This window comes from Alosa sapidissima, chromosome 16 (assembly GCF_018492685.1).
Source record: "Alosa sapidissima isolate fAloSap1 chromosome 16, fAloSap1.pri, whole genome shotgun sequence".
Taxonomy (NCBI): Eukaryota; Metazoa; Chordata; class Actinopteri; order Clupeiformes; family Clupeidae; genus Alosa; species Alosa sapidissima.
Window position 1 is genome coordinate 18528657 of NC_055972.1, and position 14574 is coordinate 18543230.

General features: G+C 42.3%; 2 protein-coding genes across 8 annotated transcripts in view; one reads left to right on the forward strand and one right to left on the reverse strand.

The window, feature by feature from the left end:
• The window catches only part of psme4a (proteasome activator subunit 4a), a 35448-nt gene extending 31009 nt beyond the window's left edge, over window positions 1-4439 (reverse strand). The window contains exons 1-4 of one of the 2 annotated variants that reach the window (XM_042065184.1): window positions 3943-4439; window positions 1816-1956; window positions 1432-1548; window positions 561-617 (exon numbers count right to left, since the gene is read on the reverse strand). In XM_042065184.1, the coding sequence (XP_041921118.1) occupies window positions 561-617; window positions 1432-1548; window positions 1816-1956; window positions 3943-4139 (512 nt within the window). In that variant the 5' untranslated portion in view covers window positions 4140-4439. The remainder of the gene's footprint in view (window positions 1-560; window positions 618-1431; window positions 1549-1815; window positions 1957-3942) is intronic. The other variant, XM_042065185.1, reaches the window with a different exon arrangement.
• Window positions 4440-9094: 4655 nt separating this feature from the next.
• Window positions 9095-14574, forward strand: part of wdr27 (WD repeat domain 27) — a 55775-nt gene continuing 50295 nt past the window's right edge. For 4 of the 6 annotated variants that reach the window (XR_006023226.1, XM_042065186.1, XM_042065190.1 and 1 more), the window contains exons 1-11: window positions 9095-9844; window positions 9941-10085; window positions 10441-10565; window positions 10682-10795; window positions 10916-10967; window positions 11114-11184; window positions 11299-11425; window positions 11614-11704; window positions 13020-13120; window positions 13420-13481; window positions 14067-14200. Coding sequence is in view for 5 of the 6 variants with exons in the window: in XM_042065186.1 (XP_041921120.1) it covers window positions 9677-9844; window positions 9941-10085; window positions 10441-10565; window positions 10682-10795; window positions 10916-10967; window positions 11114-11184; window positions 11299-11425; window positions 11614-11704; window positions 13020-13120; window positions 13420-13481; window positions 14067-14200 (1190 nt within the window). In the remaining variant the exon portion in view is untranslated. Of the gene's footprint in view, window positions 9845-9915; window positions 10086-10440; window positions 10566-10681; window positions 10796-10915; window positions 10968-11113; window positions 11185-11298; window positions 11426-11613; window positions 11705-13019; window positions 13121-13419; window positions 13482-14066; window positions 14201-14574 lie in introns of all 6 variants that reach the window. The other 2 variants (XM_042065187.1, XM_042065188.1) reach the window with 2 other exon arrangements.

Genomic DNA, 14574 nt, shown 5'->3' on the forward strand with positions numbered 1-14574 from the left:
TGTGTGTGTGTCACGAACCCTGGGTGACCTCTGGTATGAAACAGTGGTAGATAGATAGCATTCATCAAGAGAAAGAGAAAGAGATGAAAATATGCTTTCCAAATGACGACACACTCTTCCACTTTTAGTGAGTGTGTGTGTGTGTGTGTGTGTGTGCTGGGGGGTGGGGGTCATGTGAAGTGTCTGGGGCCTTACTAAAAGCAAGCTTTCCTCATATGCTGGTATTATTGAAGGCTGGCCACAATGCCAACCAGATGCTAATGGCCAGAGCTGTTAGTGGCAGCGTGATATTTCAAATCCAAGCTGGACAGGCAGTGATATTGCTCTGCATCTATGAAGCGAAGTTACCCTACTTGTTGTTTTTTTTTTTTTTTTTTGCTGTTGTTTTTGTTGTTGTTGTTGTTGTGTGTGTTGTAGTGGTGGAGGGTATCAAGTATTACGAGCTGATTCCATTCGCACATGCAGTGAGAAAGGGGGGAAAATAAAATAAAATAAGACAGACAAACAATCGCCTCAGAGAGAGACGATGAACTGTAGCACAGAAGATGTCTCATCCTTACCACCTCTGAGCAAGCTTAACCATTATATGTTTAGAGGTAGAACGTGGCCGCAGAGAACTACATGTGAGAGGAGAGAGAGGGGGGAGGAGAGCAGAAAAAACAAAAGCACACTCAGAACATCAGCTCAGCTTGACAGAATATATTTTCATCAGACTGGATTGTTGACTGTGGGGACATAATAAAAAAAAGACAGCACGGCCTAAATATCATTACAACCCTCATCTTGAATTGCAATTTCACTCCAACACTTAGCTTTTTCTCATTTTCTCTGAGATGCTCTGGTTGGTAAACAAACAAACAAACAAAAGGGGCCATGGCGCTTTTAATGGCTTGTATCCCACCATGTGAGCTGATGTCCCTCGCTTTGTTGTGACACAATGTTTCCAAAGTGTCATAATGAACGACACTCACTCTACACAGCAGGAGAGGAAGAGAGAGGGGTTTCCACCGTCATCTATGTATGACGAATGGCTACCAGTGTAATTCTGTCAACAGAGCAGCATTCTAATGATCACTATAGCAACTACTGCACCAAACCCATGACGGGTTTGCAATGCCAATGCCTTGGAAAAGGGGGTGGAGCAGGGTATGACAGCACTGATCAAACTACAGAGGAAAGAGTTTGGAACAAAGGGCTTGCTTCCCAAGATTTATCTTCACATAACAACATCAAACACACTCCACTAGCCTACTTCCTGCAAAGCTCAAATCAGTTTGGTGACTTACGGAACAAATAAAGGTGAGGCCTGAGGGACCAACTTACTTTGTTGTTTATTATTAATGCTACACTCTATTATAGTGTATAAGTTCTATATATATATTTTTCTTTGAAACTGGCTATCTTCATTAAACATTTTTTTCTTCCGCATACCTGGGAAACCAGTTAAGGCCCAGGTGTTCCGTTTTGGAATAGAGAATCCTCTCATGAAGCTCGTATAAAGGTCTCCATGGCAACTCCAAATCGTCTCTTGAGAGCAGGTCTTTCTTTCTGGTGTGGAAGAAAAAAATAAGAAAAAAAATTTGATCACTCCCTACAGCAAAACAGCATCATGTCTGCAACTGGTGCTATGAAAAGGCTGTGACAAAAACAAAACATTTACTTTTTACATAAATTCCCCTAGAATACTTACTAGTTACTTACTTAGTAGTGACACAGGACACAAACCAAACTGAGGTTTTGCATGGGGTTTGGAGACAAACCTTTAGGCTGAAGGGAAGGCAGAGAGCCATGAAGACAAAGAGAGGCCCAACTTACTTGAGCAAGTTGATGAGGAGGCGGGCGAAACCCTGCATCATGCTGATCTCCAGCCTGGGAATGGTGACCAGCTCGTACAGCAGCTTGATGAACAGCACATGGTCCTCTTTGCTGAACTTCCTGCCATACAGCCGCAGGTATCTGTGAGAGGGCACAAGTAGCTTATGTGAGGTGGGACGTGACAGGGAAGCATTATTACTTCCTCCGTGGACCATGGGCACTTCCATTCAGTTTGTTTGTCTGTCTGTCTGCAGGATTGTACAAAAAATAAATTTACTAAATGTACAATCCTGCGGTCAAATATTATGGAAGTGGGTGGAGAGAACATGTGCCTAGGAAGATATTATTTATAACTTTTGGAGTGGATCCGCATCAAGGGAATGACCCAGGTTTTTTTTCCTATTTCTTCAATATTGCTAGATATTGGCCTTGGGGGAGGTCTGTACTCCCAGAGTGTCCCTCTAAATTGCATTGTTACACTGTTTGAAATACTAATGTAACTCAATATAAGCAAAAAAATAGGCCCTGCTCACATAGCAGCTTTATTATACCACTCGAGATCTTGTGTGCTGCATGCTTATGAGATGCATTTTACATGAAGAAAAAGTTGTTCAAAGGATGTTCAAGACATTTTGCATTAGATGAACAGGCAACAATTATTGTGTCTGTAATCATCAGGGTAAGTGTTTATGAGCTAGTCCTAAAACTGAAATCAAGAGGTTATAGACAATGCCTATTGTCAGTGCTAAATGAGTATGCAAGCACAGCATAGTATTCTAATGGATAATTTCCACTTGAGTTACAGATGAGGTGATTTCCTTGCATTGGTACAGATCCCACAAAAGGAGACAAACCCTCAGGATAACCCTGAGAACTGAGCAGAACAGTGTCACTCAATAACAAAACTGACACTGCCATTAGGCTGCACCCCGGACCAAGAAACTAGGCCAATCTTCAAGTTCAGAATTGCCATCTTTAAGCCTCTGATGACATCATGGTCAACATAGAGTCATGGTCAACATTGCAACCATGCACTGGCACAGGGGTAGAGTTGTGACACCACAAAGGCCCTGACTAGCGTTTTTACTTGTTTTTTGGTGTCACTTTCACATCAACATATGATGAAATCCATTTACAAACCATATGACATCAAGCTCATCCACTACAGACTCAGATAACAGTCATAACTGGAGCTAGTCAATGATTGTGTCATAGCCACTGTTGTTTATAGTCTTGCCCAAGATGTTTTGTGGGAGGACCACATGTAGATGGTTGTTTACTTCCAGAAAACTATTTTCTAGAAAGCAGGCACATCCACCATGTGCAACCCTGGGCTATTAAAGGTGCCTGAGGTCTTGCTTTGCCCTTTAGAAAAATTGTGTTAGGTATATTTGGTTCAAACAACAACTGACTTCTTAGAAGGATAGGGTGACAAACATCATTCTTGTGTATCAGTGGCAGTGACACAGCACATTAATGCTTGAGCTTCAGGGCCCCCTGAGGTCTTGGGCCCCTGGGCCTGGGCCCGGTAGGCCCGTTCAGTAATACACCCCTTCAATTTTGACAAGGGACCACAACAACTGAGCTTTTAAAATCTACTTCGACTTCCTCTAGGTCTAGGACATTTACAACTGTGACAATGGAAAGGATCAGTGCATGTCACATCCTGTCATAACACCTCACAAACTCACATTAAAATGTATTCATTATTACATTAAACCTAAGAACCACAACTGTCTTTTTTGTTTACCAAAATCTCAAGCATAGGACTCGTCAACATGACGACCAATACAGTGAATGCAATCGAGCTTGCCTAGCCAGCCATCATTCAGGAAGTGAACCCTGGTAGCTTACAGAAATAACAGTGCTTGCTTACCCATAGAGTAAGCTTAAGCACTCGTGGAATTAGACTTGCTTATTTTAACCAGGGCGCAGTATTTATACAATTGGCCTGATTTATCCCGCTAAACACACAATCTGCACTTTGTCGCCATCCGAAATGACACAACCAATAGCTAACGGTAGCGAACTGTTAGCTAACCCAAATAACGAAGCACGTCGTAGGCAAAAGTAAAACCAGACACCCTAGGTAAAATCAATATAATTCAAGCGTAAGACAATACTCACGTAGCAAGTTTCCTTGTCCAAAACAATACTCCTGGCCATAATTCCCTAAGATACACAGCCCGTCCCAAGTTCTCCTTGATTCTGGCGAGAATCTCGTTTGACTCTCCATCTAATTTGTCCGCATAAGGCAGAAGTTTGTTGTAAACAATGTCTTTTTGAGGGACAAAACCTAATGTGTCAGGCACCTCTTTTTTCATATTACAGTTGCCCCAAACGAAATAATATTAATGATCAGATATATCGATAACTCCCAAGCCACACTCGAAATTAAATTTGTGCGATAGGTTAATGAGGGCCAAAATCAGCCAGCAAAAATACGATCTTGTCGCTATGTCATACTGTTTTCCTTTTCTCGTCTAAGTAAATATATCATATCCCTATATAATTCTATGCTAACACGTTTAAAGCAAAATAATCCTGAGAAGGACTTTTCCCGAAGCGTGTATTTGTATCGACCGTCTTTCTTCTGACCTCCAACACTAAAGCTGTTTGGTATCTTTCACTCAGAGGCTGAGCTGGTACACATGCACATACTACGTCAGATTAGCTGCGCCAAAAGAGAGAAGCGTCAGAATAAAAGTCCTGTTGTTAGCCGACGGTGCCAGAGATTGTTTTTCACAGCCCATGGGTGTTTGTTAGCTACATTTATAAACAAATAATATCACATAGCAGAATTCGATTAAATAGACTATTAAATGAAAACAGCAATACCATACATAACAACATCAATTTACACGATGAATAGGCCTAAACTTGTATAAGGGGCCAATTAATAATAGCCAAATAATAATAATAATAATAATAATAATAATTACATTATATTTAGCAGACACTTCTTGACCAAAGTGACTTAGGCTACATATGTCAGCTATATTACAAGGGATCACATTGTCCCCGGAGCAACTTGGGGTTAAGTGCCTTGCTCAAGGGCACAGCGGTGGAAGGCGGGAATTGAACCAACTTTTAGGCTAGCCTATATATCATATGGGTCATATATCATAGCCTACTTCATATAGTACACATAACACAAAAGTTCTATGAAAAATAATGATTAGGCTACATTTAAACCTTTCTTGGACATGGCTATAGGCTAATATTTCATCATGTACAGTACATTTTAAAAAAATATGCGTGTGAGTGTGTGCGTGCCTGTGTGTATGCATGTGCGTGCATATGTAACAGTGATGATTTAGTTTCTTCCACTTGCACTCATTTTTTAGTTGTTTTCTTACACACTGGTAATAGCTATGTCAAACAGTTGGTTGAGTACTGGCCTCTAGTGGTCATACACATAAAACTGCATGGCTTTCCTCATAGTTGGAGGATTAGAGCCAGCGGTAAGTTGTGTGTAAACAGAACTCCCACATAATTAGATTAGAACTAAACGTTCTAAATCAACACCAATGGTCTCGAGGTGTTATGCACTTCCTTTGCCAATGTAACCTGTGTATTTTGTGTAGTCACGTGTGGATAGCTAATATTTCTTCTCCCTGCTCTCATATAAGCATACTGTGTTAAAATCCATGCTGCTGCCTTGTTACGGAATCCCAAAGTGTTATTTCTCATGCCAGGTACATGTTATATAATTTGTTAGTACAGTATATCTGTATTGCATTTTTACTTTATTCATAAATACTAGATAGTTGGAGGATTAGAGCCAGCGCATACTGTGTTAAAATCCATGCTGCTGCCTTGCTACGGAATCCCAAAGTGTTATCTCTCATGCCAGGTCAATAAATGACGAACTGGTCCCACGTCTCCTTGCCATTTCTTGGGAAAACACAATGCAGACAAGGGGTTACACATGCACATGCATGTGTACTGTGTGTCTGTCTTTATGTATGTGTGTGTTTATGTTTGTGTATGTATGCATCCATAGGGGCATATCAAGGAGCCAAGGCGATGCTACAGAGGCTGATCAATGACATCACAGAGTCTATACTACCGGAGTCACAGTGCGGATTTAGAAAGAACAGGAGCACAGTCGACATGGTCTTCACAACCCGGCAACTCCAAGAAAAGTGCAGGGAACAACATAAAGACCTGTTTATGGCGTTTGTGGACCTCTCCAAAGCCTTTGACACTGTGCAGAGAGATCATCTTGTGGGAAGTCCTCCACCGGATTGGATGCCCCACTAAGTTTGTCAACATCCTTCGTCAGTTTCATGATGGAATGACTGCTAGGGTGACAATTGGAGGTCAACAGTCAAGTCCTTTCCCTGTGCGCACAGGGGTAAGGCAGGGGTGTGTACTGGCACCAGTGTTTTTTAACATCTTCCTCATATGTGTCACCCATCTTCTCCACAAGGATATTGAAGACAACAGGAGTGACAGTAGCATACAGGCTGGATGGTAACCTCTTCAATATCAGGAGGCTGCAGGCAACCACCAAACTGCACAGAGTGAGGATACTTGAGCTGCAGTATGCAGATGACTGCGCTCTCATATCTCACTCTCCACAAGACCTCCAGTCTGTCCTAGATGCAGCAGTGAGGGCATACAGCAGGATGGGTTTGACCATCAACACCGCCAAAACAGTGTAATCTGCCAATGGAGTGCCAACATCCCACCCACACCACCCATCTTCACTATTGCAGATGAGAAACTGTCACTTGTTCCATCATTCAAGTACCTGGGGAGCATTATCTCTGAAGACAATAGGTCCAGAATAGAATCAAACAAGCATCAGCTGCCTTAGGAAGACTCCGGCGGCGGGTTTTTCAGAACAAGAACCTTCATCTCAACACAAAAATCTGCATCTACCAAGCGGTCTGCATCACCACCCTCCTCTACAGCTGTGAAGCCTGGGTTACTTACAGCCGCCACATCAAGTCCCTGGAACACTTCCACATCTGCTGTATGTGAGTGTGTAGCTGATATAACCCCCCATGAACGGAATTCCATGAAACTTGGCATGCATTCAGCGGGTGTCATAATAATCCTACACTTTACATTTTGTGCAGTTTTGACCCTATGAGAGAGAGAGTGGGTGTAAATATGTGTATTTGTGTGTGTGTCTGAGAGAGTGTTTTTGTGTGTGCATACATGCGTGTGCAAAATTGGTGGTTTACATGCACATGTGGCAACATGACAACATGAACCGACAACATGAACTGTGTGTGTGTGTATATAAACTTTATTACAGGCTCTAGGCCCAACAGCAAGACATACAACAACAAAAAAAATGAATAGATATACACATATAAACATACTCTGATTCATGAGAGTCTTAACAGGCACCCATACCAACGTTTCCATAAATATGATTGATATCTGACCCGAGCTGCACCTAGGGCTTGTGAGCATCATTATATCCTGTATCCAGTATCCTCAGGCAGTCATTATATGCCACCTGAAGTTTGCGCAGGGTCTCCTTTTTGTAGCTGACCTATAATGGGCTGCATACATAGGGGTGCAGTATGCACGGAACAAGCTTATGTGTGTACATGTGTGTCTGTTTGTGTGTGTGTCATGTACGCCTATGTGTGTGCGTGCATGCATGTTTGTGCGAATATTGGTGGTTCACATGCAGTACACAAGTGGCAACATTAACTGTGCGTGTGTGTGTGTGTGTGTGTATGTTGTGATACCATGAGAGGCTACGCGGCTCTCAGCAGGACAGTTCAGCAGTGTAAGGACACAATGTTAGAATACAACGAAGGTTTTTAATAAAGTTCTTGGGAATTAACAAAAAGGTATGCCAAGTTCAAAAGGGTAACTAAGGATAAGGTTGATCTTTCAACAGTCAACACTTAAACAATGTCTCTTCAAACGTGAAACCATAGTCCCGATTCCCTCAGGTAAATATCTTCTTGAAAACCAGTCTTCAGCCTTACTTTAGTCAGCAGCGCAGCCCGTGGCCAATCCAGCTGTAAGTATTCCAGTCTTCAGGTAAGTATTCCAGTCGTGGAAAGTGCCACTGAACAAAGCCACTGAACAAAGATTCACTGAACAAAAATGCTGATGTGGTACATGAAAATTTAGCTAAAAATGTGGAGAATGCAATGCAATCAAGCATTTTGGACGATAGGCTATATTGGCACACAGAGGCTAGACAACAGGCCGATGTGCGTTTTATTTGGAGACTGTTTTGCGAGACAGAGACTTTGCTGCTGATATTCTGGGGATAGGCTACAACATAGCCAATGTAGGACTTTAGCCTTTTAATATATTTGCTGCATTGGATCAGTCTTTCTATATTAGGTCAGGTGGTTGTTTGGCCTGGAATGTTCACTTGACCATTGTCAGTGCTGTCCTGTGGATCTCCTCTCCCTCTGAAGCCCTGACGTGCATCCCCTTGTGGAGCATAATGGTCAAGGTTAGTCACCCGCTTTAAGCTACTTCACCCATAGTCACTGCAAAATCTACAACAATAACACAAAATTTAAAATAATGCATTACAAATGGCAATAACTGCCAGTTTAACAGTTATTTAATTGCTATTGTAACCACCTATAAGCCCCATACCAGCTAGACTACTTCAAACACCATAGTAGGAAGGCTGGGTCTGTCTATCCATGACCAAAGAAAAATAACAGCAGAGATGGTTGATAAAGCTTTTCGGTGCAAAATCGATTAGACAATTTCTCCACCTAGAGGATAATGTATGTAACTACTACTTATATTTGTAACTGCATTCTGATTCAGCCAGATGGAGTTGGTTCAGCAAGTTTCGCGACCCCCTAACCGACGGAATTTGGTTTCGAAATGGGCATTGGAAGCAGAGGCAGAAAATGTCTTCATAGGAGGGTATGTCACCACCAAAGGCATTATTATGTCAATGGCAGCCTTTGACTTAAAACCTTTAGAAAAATGTATTTACTTCAGACTGCAAAACATTTCGCGACCCCCAATATTTTTGGCTATCCCCCTGTGGGTCCCGACCTTTAGGCTACTGTCTATGGTCCCGACCCCCAGTTTAAGAACCACTAGCTAATTTACTTGTTCCCACTAGCAGCTCACTTAATGTATTGCAGTTGTTTTTCAAAAGTATTCAGTGAATAAATTACGGGTCATACACACAGTAAATGCCTATTTAGTAGCCTATTGTAACATAAACATGCATTCATCAAGCCTATCGTCAACCAAACATTGGCATGGGATTGATGAATCGTCGCGCTCGCGATATCTCGGTAACCATGGGTAACAACCTCACAAACCGCGTGGTGCTGCCAAACGTCCACGTACAGTCTATGGTCACAACCTTCTTTATACAGTCGCTTAAGTGTCTGTTCTATCTTTGCACATGCATAATGGATATGCCGTGAATGATTGTGGGGGAACGTGACACCTGTGTACACCTGTCATATCATGTCTGCAAAGAACGAGAGATACGTGGACATTGCTTTGCGGAATTAGTTAACTCAAGCTAACTGACTGACTGAGGCCTGTCATCATCGCTATCCAGCTACCGTAGGCGAATTATTTAACGTCAGCTAGCCACTTTACAAGGTTAGGTGATTTTGTATCGTTGCATATCTGAAACACTCAGCTAAAGTTAACTTGTTGCTATGTAGGCTATAATGTTGCAGCATCCAGGTTAGCCTACTAACTTCAGGGGCCAGCATAGGCCAGGCCAGGCCAGGCCAGGCCTACCTTTGACTAAGGGCATTCCTTGTTAACTTGTAAGTGTGGAGTGTTCTGGACATTCTATGCAAACACGCGGTGACCCGTCTGTTATAATACAGTATGCACAGGACGTCATTTGTATTAGCTTTATAGAAGACTTGGAGGCATGGATGGCAGGAAGGGCACTGAAGAAGACCGCGCCATAAGAGAAATATTTTCTATGGCCTGTGATACACTTTTGACTTATACGCAGCTTGATTGCTGTTCCTCGCATAGTGCTCTTCCATGGCAGGGTAAAAACTTGATGATACACAGCATTACAGATCCTTCCCAGGTACGCAAGCTTGCTCTTTCTGAAAGTCATCAGATTATTTGGACTTTTTTTTAATGTTTTATCCGTCTTAGCTTTCTCTCCTCTGGGTACTGACAGAAACCTTTGCATCTTACTGGTCATCATGGCAATGTATCCGCTATTTCGTTTGGGAAGAACAGAGACCCCCTTATGCTTTGCTCTGCCTCCGAAGATTATGTGATAGCCTGGGATGTTGCACGTTGCTACAGAAAAGCAAGAGAGGGTAATTAGCATCACATTGCTACATCATATCCACTGCCTACCTAGCCTTCATTTGCAGTGTCAAGTTGGTCAGTGATACAGTATGTGGCTGATGCCACATTTATCAAGATAAATGTTTAAGACTAACAAGAAGACATCTTCAAAGATAGTGACAGGCCTACCATTCTAACAGTAAATTTCCACTGAACAGTGCCTTAATGTTGCCCTCTAGTGATACAATTTAAGAACACCTTATGACAGGTCCACTAATGTAGAGTACATGACTGCAGCATGGGAATGGGTCCTGGAAATGGGCAGAAAAATTGATTAGGCCTACATTAATTTGTTTGGGTAATTTTACAATATTTTTTTTCAAGGTGCAATTGTCTCAGGTACAGTTATTGGAACACTTCTTGGTAAAGTAGTGCATCTTTCCTTCTGCTCTTTGGATAAGAAGGTATCAGTTTGCGCAGGCTCCAAAATTTATATTCTGAATTCCAAGGTAGGTTATCTATAATTCACTCACCCCAATGAATAAATCCTATTTTCATTAAAAAAGTATATTCAGGATAAATATGTACAGTTATATGTTGCTTTACCCACATCTCACCCACATAGAAGGAAGAAGTCCTTGCTGTGTTAAAGGGCCACCTAGGGCCTGTGACAGCATCAGTGTTTTTCCCATGGGACACAAACATTCTTGTGTCCACTTCAGACGACAGAACATTTAAGGTTTGTAAGGGCATGTATTACATAGTTTCTTGACTCTGTTGGTAGTCTTAATTCTGATTGCAGTCTTTGTAGTATAGTCATACATCCTTATCATTATCCCTTGACTTTCTGTTGTGCTAGGTCTGGGATTTGGCAAAAGAGGAGATACTTTATCAATCTGCTGTACTCTCAGGTATGTGGTCAGTATAAGCCTGCTTTAAAGCTTCAGGATATTGCTGTATGTTTTGTATTTTTGCATGTGGAGAGACATTAGCATGGATTCAGTATTGTGACATTTTCTAGAATATACACAGTTTTTTTTTTGTTTTTTTTTTGCAGGTTGCCCACTGTTAAGTGTTTATGTCACTGAGGACAGTAAGCAACTGATCACTGGATCTTCTGATGGACAGGTGTGGCAAATACACACAGACACAACTGAATGAACACACACTCAGCCATGTTGGACACACACTGCCATTGCGAGTCTGTAATTTTTAACACATGGGCTCTGTGTGTCTGTCAAGGTTTGGCATCACACTGTCCTGGATGATTACAAATGTCGCTTGGTAACGAAACTGGATTTACATAACATAGAACAAAAACAGAGGAGGATTCAGGAGAGCCAAGCACAACAGACAGCAGGGATATCAGGTTTTGGATGGATGCAGTTATCTACCAATTCTGTCATATTTACAGGCCTTTGCCATAAAAATATATTATGGAACATTATGTTTTATGAAACTTTATCCAATTGAGGTTTGACTCTTCTCTACATTATCTTGGGAAGCAATATATCTGTTCTTTGGGAATAAGCACTTACTGTGTGTCTCTCTTTCCAGCAACTACAGGGGATGGTGTGATAGTTGAAACAGTAAAGCCAGTTTTGGGAATCTTCACATTTAAGCCTTATTCAAGACACACAGAGGAGAGGTACAAAATCCAGAATAATGTCTCCTCTATTTTGATGGATCCATGGGCAGGGGCGGTGACAGGGATGAAAGTTCAAGGGAAAGTTATGGGGCACTGAGAGTGAATATTGTGTTTATTAAAGCTCTATTAGGCAATTTAATGGATCCATCTCATGTCTCTTCCAGTTGAGTAGCTGTTTATCTATCCATGTGGTCAAGTATTTCCCCCTCCTTTCTTTCTCCTTTTGCTGTCTTTTCTTCCATAGGGAGTGAGTGTTCCAGGGAAATCTAGTGTAAGAAATGACAATATGTAATGTGACTATTCATTCACGGACACACACACATATCGTGCTGTCACAAAGGTTTGGAAATTGCTCCTGCACATACATGTCGCAGACACTAATTAGGTATGGATGTTTCCATAGCAATTGCAGGAAACCTTGTATTAAAGGGCAGTTAAAGCAAGGTTAACAGTCCCAAGCTGTCAAAACAGCAGCTGTTGCCATGGTTTACAAGGACACGGGCCTTTTCTACCCTGTGTGAGCTTTTGGACCGGAGACTATAGGCCTGGAGTTCATTTCTGAAGTCCAAATGAACCACTATGGTTAATAGCCCTAACATTTACATGAGCTGGCCTAAGGAGATATGGTTGTGATTTCCATCTTTCTGGTATTAAAGATGACCAAAAAGGGGCAAATACACACAGTAAGGTGGTCACAAGAATTAGCTGAGTATCAACTTGAACACATTCCCCACTGCCAAAATAATAGGGAATACAGCCTCCCCTCTTTGATCTAGCCAGGGCACATGGGGCAGAAACCGCCCTTTTTCTGTTCTCCCCCTCTGGTTCTGATACCCATTTATTTATAAGGGTGACAGTATCTGGGCTTTTTGTTTCGGTTACAGTGAGAGTAATTTTTTGAGCATGGAATCTTTGAGGGTTGCCCGCTACTCTGTGGCCTGTCTGCAGGGTATATCTTCCCTGTCTAGCTGAGCCGGCGGTTTTTTGGGACTCAAGGCCGTGAATCACTGTGGATTAGCCAGACCCCATCGCTTCTGCCACACTGCTTTTGTTTAGACGGCAGCACGAATGAGTCGACCGGCCAGCTTTCCAGAACGTGATTTACAGTAGACCTATGCAGCCTTCATGCTGAGGCAGATCCAAGGCTGGATGAAGCTCCAAAACTTCAGTGGGCCCATGAGTGCTTCCAGCTAACCGTCGCAGCAGCCCCCCACCCCCCTTTCCCATGGTGTTATGGTATCTCTTTTTTCCATCAGTGTCTCTTTGAAAACAGATCCTATGCTGCTACTGATCTCAGTGATTCTGTCTCCTACAGAGACGGTGGCTGTTTGTGGATAGGCAGCTCTGATGGCTTGTACCTAGTGAACTTGGCTTCTTCAGAGCTCCTCATGGCCTTCCACTTTAAAGGTTTCCCATGTAAAGTGTGTGTGTGTGTGTGTGTGTGTGTGTGTGTGTGTGTGTGTGAGTGTGAGTGAGAGAGAGAGAGAGAGAGAGAGAGAGAGAGAGAGAGAGAGAGAGAGAGAGAGAGAGAGAGAGAGAGAGAGAGAGAGAGAGAGAGAGAGAGAGAGAGTACCGGTATGTGTTTAAAACAAACAACCAAGATTGACCAGCATTTCACCATATCATATCATATCACCATAACATTCATCATATAATGGGACATCTCTTGGTGTGATTAGAAAAATGTCTTATCAGTCTTGGCTCTTGTCTTTAAGATTATCCCGACCTTAGCATCACCTTGGCTGGATCCTTGGCTGTCACCCAGACAGACTGTAATGTAAGTAATTTCATTTAAGGGTGTATCCTGGAACTGGAGTGGTGAAATGACATTAATTGCCTGCTTTCATGTTTACTGTCTGACCTTCTCTCTCTCTGCTAAGACCTATTACTGTATATTTTCCATCAGTCAGACTCTCTACAGTATGTTACTCCTTTCTCATGCTGTCAGAGCTTTTTTATTGCTGAAACTCGACTCTGTACGAAAGTCACGTGAATCAAATGTGTATGTGAAATAATACATATTTGTTATTGTTCCATGCAGTTAATCCTGATAACTGTCTTGGAGTTCACATCTATAGAACCTATGGTATTTTTATAGTGCTGCAATTAGTAGTTTATGGTTTCGTGCTGCCATGATTATTTGAGACGTAAAGGATTTACTAGATCTGGCTGCGGTTTCCTTCCTGCAAGAAAAATAGGTTGTCCTACTCCCTCTGAGAGGCCATGAAGCAGTGCAGCATTTGATGAACGCTCCCTCGCCCACTAAACACACACACACACACACACACACACACACACACACACACACACACACACACACTTTCATCCTCTATGTGTTGCCGGTATTTTCTTCCTTCTGTAGATACACTGTGTGGTGACTTCTCTGTTTGAGCCACGCATGGCACTGTGGGACATCAGGCTTCCAGGGCAGCTGGATGGTCTCTGCTCCCAGCTTGAGAAGGCCTTCCCTGGGCAGGAGCTTTCAGTGGTGCCCAGGTGATGTTCGCTGATTGCTCTCTCTTGTGTCTGAACTTGGTGTGCAGGCTGCATCCATATTACATATTTAGTTTCTTGTTTCTAGGAAGCACAAGAAGTTTCACGCACAGTATATGTTATGCATTCACTGTATACAAATTTAAGACCAGGGGCCTCTTGTACAAAGCCTTGTATAGAAAGCATACTAAAATGTAGAGTACACTTGAAGCTGTGTTGCTGTGCACACACACACACACACACATACAATGCAATATATAACTAGATGTACCGCAGAGCGGTACAAAATATGACCGCCGCCCAGTCCAGCACATTTTTTCCACAAAAATAAATCACGCTGAAAGGCCTATATGATTCTGTCGCACTAAATTGCATTA